This window comes from Simochromis diagramma, unplaced genomic scaffold (assembly GCF_900408965.1).
Source record: "Simochromis diagramma unplaced genomic scaffold, fSimDia1.1 OVJJ01000545.1, whole genome shotgun sequence".
Taxonomy (NCBI): domain Eukaryota; kingdom Metazoa; phylum Chordata; class Actinopteri; order Cichliformes; family Cichlidae; genus Simochromis; species Simochromis diagramma.
In genome coordinates, this window is record NW_024387371.1 from 5462712 (window position 1) to 5470628 (window position 7917).

At 38.3% G+C, this 7917-nt stretch overlaps 1 protein-coding gene across 3 annotated transcripts; it reads left to right on the forward strand.

Annotated features, from left to right (window-relative positions):
- The first annotated feature begins 1160 nt into the window (after nt 1–1160).
- Nucleotides 1161–7809, forward strand: zgc:66479 (uncharacterized protein LOC327541 homolog). Of its 3 annotated transcripts, XM_040007705.1 has the most exons (6): nt 1180–1790; nt 3272–3759; nt 4157–4220; nt 5168–5515; nt 5549–6179; nt 6317–7809. In XM_040007705.1, coding segments are annotated over exons 1-6 (1812 nt in total). In that variant the 5' UTR covers nt 1180–1511; the 3' UTR covers nt 6319–7809. The 3 variants fall into 3 exon arrangements, with proteins under 3 accessions (XP_039863638.1, XP_039863639.1, XP_039863637.1); XM_040007704.1 differs by having other exon boundaries at nt 1161–1790; nt 3275–3759; nt 5168–6179; XM_040007703.1 differs by having other exon boundaries at nt 1211–1790; nt 5168–6179.
- Nucleotides 7810–7917: the final 108 nt, after the last annotated feature.

Here is a 7917-nt window from a genome sequence, read left to right on the forward strand (position 1 = left end):
ATTTACTACACATATAATCCCCTGATAGGTAACTGTGAGGCAAAATTTCTTTATGTCATATTTTGTAAAATGAATTAATAAATAAAAAAAATATGATGGAAACGTTTAAGTGGACAGGAAACATGTATATGTATTTATACTTATAAAGGCTAAATTATACCATGGAGCCATGCTCTCAAAAACTGTCATAGCTTTAATACTGTTGGTGAAGATGGCTTTAAGAAAGAAGTGTTTACAGTTAAGTTTTTAGAAGATGTTTAGCGCCATCTTGTGTCAGTACAGAATGTCAACGGATTGGTTGGTGCTGGCTAATAGATTAATACTGTTGTTGTTGTTATCGTCATCATTATTATTAGCTTAATAAACCAGAAACAGAACCAATAATAATAAATCAATGAGACTAAAACCAAAAATCATTCTAAGAGGATCATTTTGTAAACTGTCCCTGGCTGCAACAATGCGTTTTATGTTTAAAAAAAAAAAAAAAAAAAAAAAAAAAAGGGGGGGGGGGGGGGGGTAAACTAAGTGGTTCCTTGTTGTTGGGCTAACTGCACCGAAACGGAAAATCCACCTGTTAGCGGTAATGTTAGTGTTTGTAAAATACGTTATAAGTGAGAACAGTGTATGTCAATCGTTTTTACTGTTCCCTATAGTTTTTAATTGTCAACCATTATTGAAGGCATATGTTTGGATGGGTGTTTAGTAGCTCTGCTAAGAAAAACAACAAGAATAGTTATTGGGGAAAATGTGAGAGACGGGAAGACAAAAGACAACACGAAGGACAAAAATAAATGTAGAAATGAAGTATCAGCTGAAAAGGAAACATAACATTCAAAAATGGAGCTGAACCTTTAAACTAACGAGGAAGACTGAAACAAAGCAGCAAAGACCAAGAAAATGTTGACATTTTAGAAACTGAAGGTGACCTTTACTGCAAAGGGGAATTTTACAGAGTCAGAGAGTGACACTGAACATGGCCTTTCCAAAGTAACATTTTATATTACACTTTCAATATAAAAGAAAATTAATTGTACTTAATGAATATTTTCTTATGGCACCCTTTCGTTAAATACTAGAGTGAGTCTGGTCCACAGTGGAAACGTGCAGACCTGCCATTTACACTTATGGCTTCTGAAGTAAAAAATAGCGCACGGCGCTCCATCAGCGGGCGTGCAGTGTTTCCATTAGATGACAGTCAACCACCGTGACTCAGGGCTCAGCCACTCCTGATGGCAGCCCGGCCCTCCGCTCCTCCTTGATCTTCCTGAATGGACAACCACGCTACCTACTGTTCACGCCTCCCTCTCACACCTCCCTCACTACTGCTTCGCCAACGACCCGCTGCAGCTTTATTGTGGAGTGATTAACCCGGGCCGATCGGTGCACCACGCAACTTAAAGGATCCATCCGAAGTAAATCACTGCTCACACCACGGCCCAAGCGTGCTTACCCACCGGGTCCTTGAATATCACCTCACTACCTGATTAGGACGTTGTGTCCTTTTTAGCGCAATGACAGCCAAGCACCGGAAAGCGAAAAACAACCACAAACATGAAGATAACATATTCAAAAATGAAGTTATGGAGACAGAAGTTCGCCCTGGAGGGAATAACTACACACTTCTATTGGTTTTATTTCTGATTTTTGTGATTGGAGGTGCCACCGGAGTGTGGTTCTGTTTCCAGCAGTACCAAACTCTAACCTACTTAACAGACAATCTCATGGGCATACAGATGAAGATAGTGAAACTACAATCCTCCCACGAAGAAATGCGACAGTCTGGCAACAAGGTAAGAATATATCCAGTCACCTAAAACTGCAAGCCACCAAAAGCACCAGATGCACTTATTGATAGCCAATATTTATAATGAACAACCAATCTTGTGAATCATATTTTCACGAGATTAGAATAAAAAAAAAAAAAAATCTCTGTACACACACACACACACAGAAAAAATAAAATAAAATGCTCCAGCACACGTTGTCAGTTGCAAGTAAGGAAAGTTAGCTGCAGGCCTCTATCAGATTTCCACATGCCAACAGCCTCACTGGAGTGAGTACAAAACGCTGCTATTTCTAACATCCACACAGCTGCTGACGTTTGTAATGAGGATTATTCTTGACCTACAAATGCCTGTACCAATGACTCAAATGTAAAATAGATCTCTTTTAGTCTCTAGGTTCTGTGGAAAATTCTGTATTGTAATACCAGTCAAGAATATGCCCCCAAAGCTGTGCTGAAGATGCTGCCAAAATAATAATAAACAAGGCAGTAATGAGCCAAGGCTAAATTTAGTCTGTGATTTTGATACTGAACACCAGTTCAGAGGCTCTTTGCAGGCAATCTGAAAGACTGTAGAAAAGCAGAGAGAGCGATGTTGTGTGTGTCTGTCTATAAATCTGAAAGGACACACTTTATGTAAGAGATAATTATATTTATAGTTAACTCATTCACTGCCATTGACGTCTATAGCCGTCAATTGCAGTGAATGAGTCAATGGGTTTAACTCATTCACTGCCAATGGCTGGCAGTGAATGAGTTAAACACATTACCTGTGTTAACCTGTTATATAACAGTAAATAGTAGTTCATGACTGCCATGTTCAGTATTTTAGTCTTCTTCCATGTGTTTCAAATTCAATTCATGGTATTCCAAGAAGTATTAGGTATATCTGTATTTCCTTCCCTTAAGTATTTCTTCTATTCAGAAAAGACAGGGTTGCAGAAACTTTGCACAAGAACATTTCAGCTAGCTCAGTCTTGTTCGGCAAATATTTTCTGTATGAGTGGTAAATTGTTCTGTTGCTCACAAATGTGAAATGCTTCAGGATGTTGTAAGGAGAAAGCTTAATGAAGAATCCAGAAAAGATTATAAAGAATGCAAAAAAAGACAGTTTTAGCATAACTGCAAATAAATCAAAGATCTGAGGTTCATCTCTGTTAAGTGAGATTTCCTAAATGGCTTGTTCATGATCACGCCTGTTAATGATGAGATTTTGGTGTGGCTACATATTTCCTTCCCCCAAGCATTTGTTATATTATATTATACTATATTATACAGAATCTAAGCAAACAATGCAATGCAAATAAAGGTAAAAGAAAATTAACAAAAAACTGTCCTTGGTGTTTCCGTCCCTTTAATAGTAACAAAATCTTTTCCCAATAAGCATAATTGTTGTCCAGTGACAGTTAAGAGTCTATCAATCATAAAAATAAGTGAGGATAATAGTCCCTTAGCTTGACTCTGTGTCATTCCTGTGTCTTGTTGCAGCAGCATATTTCGGACAACGTGGAGGCCCGACTTAATGCCCTTGAGGAGTCCTATTCACTGGCCCAGAAGCAGGTGGGTATGGCCTTAGCTACAGCCGAACAGCTCAAGACATCAGACCTCCCCGCTCAGGTGCTGTCACTCCACACAGAGATGAAAACCCGCCTGGCAGAGATGCAACAAGCCACAGTGTCTCTGGAGCAACTGAGCCAGCTGCAGACCATGTTGAAAGGAAAGAGTGAGGAGTTTGAAGATGTTAAAATGAAGGTGGAGGTTTTAGCCACACTGACTGGTGAGCTAGCCCAGAAGGTCGACATCTTGACAGGCGGCCTGGAAGAAGCAGAATCTAAGCTGGAGGAGAAAGTTGGAGAGATTGCCACAGTGAGTGCCGCCCTGGATAGACAGGCTGCTGTGATGCTCAGACTGAAGGACCAGCTAGACGCCTACCAGACTCAGTTGAAGGCTAGCGTGGTCGAAATGACTACTGTCAGGTAGGTGGTGGAGTGGGAAAAAGAGCAGTGGAGGAAATAACTTGCCTCCTCTCACCCATGATTTTATGTTGTCTTTGCCAAAGCCCTGTTGGCTGCCACTGTCTGCAACTCTGTGTTACTCTAGACCAGAGTTGGTAGGCCTCTTTATCGCACTGTGAGTTTGCCATGATCTATGTAAATATTTCTTTTGTATTCATAAGTTTTAAAGCTGAAAAGTCTTTGAAGCTTACATAACCATCAAGAGAACATTGCTCACATGCTATTATTGTCATTTGAGCTTTGAAATAGAAGTGTTGTAATAAAACTATCGGTATGTTTTGTGAGTAAAGCTTCATGAAGGTACAAAATAATGACCACAAGATCATAAGAGAAATTTATTCTGTCTTCTGTCTTTCAGAGAGTTGTTTGAACATGAGCAGTCGCAGTGGCTTCATCAGGCCAGAGTACAGGAACTTAATGTGGTACGTCACAGTCTGGAGGATCGGAACTTAGCAGCCCGTAATAACAAAGAAGCCCATTGGGTGATCTTATTAATTAAATGCAAAATGGAAAAAAATAAAATGGAAAAAAGGTAGCAAATCATGATCTTAGCAGTCAGGTCAAATTAATGTTAAATGGCAAATAAACAAATCAAATGTGAGTGCCCCTGCTGATGTAATATTTTATCTAATTTTGATATTTGTGTGTTAAGCACAACCCTTTTAGTCCCGACAGTCAAATCTATTAAATCATCATTTTGTTTTGCTTTATTCAGTCCGTCTAATAATGTTTTTACTTTAAGTTTGTTGATGTTTATTCATATAGTACAGCTGCATGTGACATGTGATATTTACATGATTCTTAAACCTTAAACTTTTTTAAACCTGCCACAAGAACCTGAGAACTCATGATTAGGTAAGCAAAATATGGCCTAATAGCTCTCTAAATAAATCAGTCATTAGAATCAGATTAACCAGGCCAGACCAGATTTATCTTTAAAAGGAAAATAAATAACAACTTGGAATACAATCAGATATCTAGGACTATATGTTAGATATATTAGTTATTAAATATGTACTGAAAGAACATTTTTAAGCTATCGCATTTAATTAGATTACATTTCAATGGCAGAACATGCTTGACATGGCTTAACACACATGCTGTCAGCACACATGGCCTCTTTACTATTTCCGTTCACAGTGTGCCCATTAGGAACCATAATAACATTTTCATCACATTAATTTGAAGAAGCTAATTGCCTGGCATGGATTCCCCAATGGATTTACATCAGCATTTACACTCGTGTGGTGCGGTTTCCTGTTTTGTATGTCAGTTAATCACATCACATTCACTGAGATACCTAGATGCCTACATAGCTGAATAGTAAATATTTTGCTCCAGTTAATTGATATGACTTTCCTTATCTTAGTCTGTGGCAGAAACGAAACCTGAGACCAAGCCTCTGGAAAAGACAGAGGGAGAAACAGTTCCTACAACTGAAGAAGAGGTGGAAACCAAAGAGGAAGAGGAAGCTGCAGGAAGTGAAGAAAAAGAAGAAGAAGCACCTGTAGAAGCTGAAAAAAGAGTAGAAACTGTAGAAACTGAAGAAGAAGCCTTGGGCAGTGAACAAAAAGTAGAAAATGTAGAAACTGACGAGGAGGAAGAAGAAGAAGAGGAGGAGGAGGAGGAAGAAGAAGAAGCCTTAGGAACTGAAAAAGTAGAAGACATAGACACTGAAGAAGAGACACCCATAGCAGCTGGAGAGGAAGAGGAAGAGGTAGCTGCACCAGCTGAATCAGAAGAAGAACAGACTCTTCCTACAGCTGATGAAAAAGTTACTTCCACCCAAGAGGAAGAAGAGGCAGAGTCTGATGAGCCAGAAGAACTAAATACACAAGATACAGCTCCTGTTGAAAAGGAGGAGTCTGCGACAGAAGAAACTGTTCCTACACAGCAGGCAGAGGCAGTAGAGGAAGATGATGCAAAACAAGAGAAGTCTGTTACTGTATCAGAAGAAGAGAAGGGACACACAACACTGACAGAAGAGGAGGGACACAATGCTGAAGAGCAGATGCCTGAAGACGAGAACCGGAAAGACGATGAAGAGGAGGCACCTGAAAGAGAGAAAGGTGAGGACGACTCAACAGTCCAAGATGAGAGCCTCAAAGCAAGAGATGAGGATGAGACGGTGTTGGAGAAAGAGGAGTCGGAAGACGACGAAAGGGAGAAGTCAGAAGAACACGTACCATCTGGAGAAGAGGAGCAGCTTTGGAAGGCAGTGCTTGAGGCAGAACAACCAGATGTAGAGGAAGAAGTGTCAGAAGCAGAGGACGAACAGCAGGAAGCAGCAGATGAAGAGGAGAACCATGGTGCAGAGGACCCACAGGAGGCTGATGAAGAAGAGGAGTTTTTAGAATTTGATGCTTTGCCAGAAGACGAATGTAAGATTTCACTTTCTTTTTTTTTCCATAAATAATGACTTGACTATCAATCCAAGTTATTAATTGACTATTCTGCCTTACTAAAATGTGTTTACTGATATATCTATTCTAATATCTTCTTTTTAATGTTTTTACAGAGTGCATACCACCAGGAAGAAATTTCATTCTTTTATGCTATGGACCTATCCATCAAGAAAAACAGGAGCTTTCTCCGACTTCCACCACTGTCTGCAATATAACAAATACTGTTAGAAAGAGTTATTGATCGCTGTTGTCGAGGTGCATTACTCATTTGCTTTCTGAAAGGCACACCTAATCGAAAATTCAGTCAACATGCAGAGCTGAAACCTGTACCTCAAAATCTAACATGGCTCGTTTTTGTAAGGAAATGAGTCATTCAGGGTTTACCTGCCAATAACAGTCTAACAAGCCTTAACCCATCAAATGATTATGTTTTTTTAAGAAAAGAAATTCCACTTGTCATAACAATTTACACTGTTTTCTACCAAGCTGTTAATGAAATAACAAGAAGCCAGTGCATAAGCTGTGACCTTGAAGCCATAAGTAATACCTGTCTTGGTGACAAAGTGTGCTGCTTTTTGTCACTGCCTGAAATGTATCACGAGAAACAACAATTACAGTTCTGTAATTCATTGTGTCCCTGATGTTGTTTACACAGGAAAAAAAACTATAAGAAAAATGGTAAAAAATCAATAATATGCAATAACTGAATTAATAAGAGTGTTTTTTTTTTAAGATATGGCAAAGTTTATTAAACTTTTTTTACTCTTTAAAGACATGTTTGTTTTTTAGTGTTTAATAACTAGAGCTGTGCTTGCTCTATAGATTTGGTCATTATCTTTTTATTTGCACTTTTTAACTGATTACAATTCCAGCCAGACAGAACACACTGGTGGTATTGGGAGATACAGGGAGGTCGAAAGGTTTGGTCCTGTAACCAAGAGCTCATTATTACTCTGCTGCTTTTTAATCAAACATATTTTAATAAATGTTGTGTGTCTTTAACAAACAATCATAGAAAGACTATGCAACTTTAGAAAAAAAGCTTAATGATGCACCTCAGGGACAAATTGTTCTGCATATGAGGGGTTGGAGCCTGCACTGTGCTTAAGTTACATTTTTAGGACAGCAGAAGTATTCCCATGTCATTCAAAGCATCAGTCACACCAACTAGAGAACAGGTTGTCCACAAAGCCAAGAGGCGACTCATTTTATACATCATCTAAAAATATCTTTTGACGAAAGCTTAGCTTTACAATAATGTTGATGTAGTTTTCAGATTTAAGTGTTTTTCTGCAGCACACTGACAGCAAAGATGAATTAAGGGAGGAACAAATGGCGGTATTATTAACATGTTTAGCAACAGAAACAAAGCAAGAAAGGTGATTTCAAATAATGTGAGTTTTCCAATAATCAAAAATATTGTTGCTAAAGTGAGTGTAACCTTAGAGCAAAATATTTTAGTATCTCAAATGTCTTTTTCTTAATTTTTTTTTAGGAAATTACAAATATGTGTATTCATATTTTACAAATGTGAAATATGTTTCCAAGAAGTGATTTTTACTGTGCATTTTTACAAAACAACTAAATAAAACAAACCTATAGCGCACTTTTTTTTTAAAGGTCGTGTTTATTATCAGTATAACAATTATGTTTGTAAAATAAACTCTGGTTCTTTCACTTCTGTATACTTCATTAATTGCTGCTGTGTCAAATT

Bases quoted from the DNA above. Each gene is read 5' to 3' on its own strand.
- zgc:66479 (XM_040007703.1), top strand. From the start codon at position 1,512: ATGACAGCCAAGCACCGGAAAGCGAAAAACAACCACAAACATGAAGAT. The intron at 1,791-3,271 runs GTAAGAATATAT...GTCTTGTTGCAG, and splicing joins TGCGACAGTCTGGCAACAAG to CAGCATATTTCGGACAACGT. The intron at 4,221-5,167 runs GTACGTCACAGT...TCCTTATCTTAG, and splicing joins GAGTACAGGAACTTAATGTG to TCTGTGGCAGAAACGAAACC.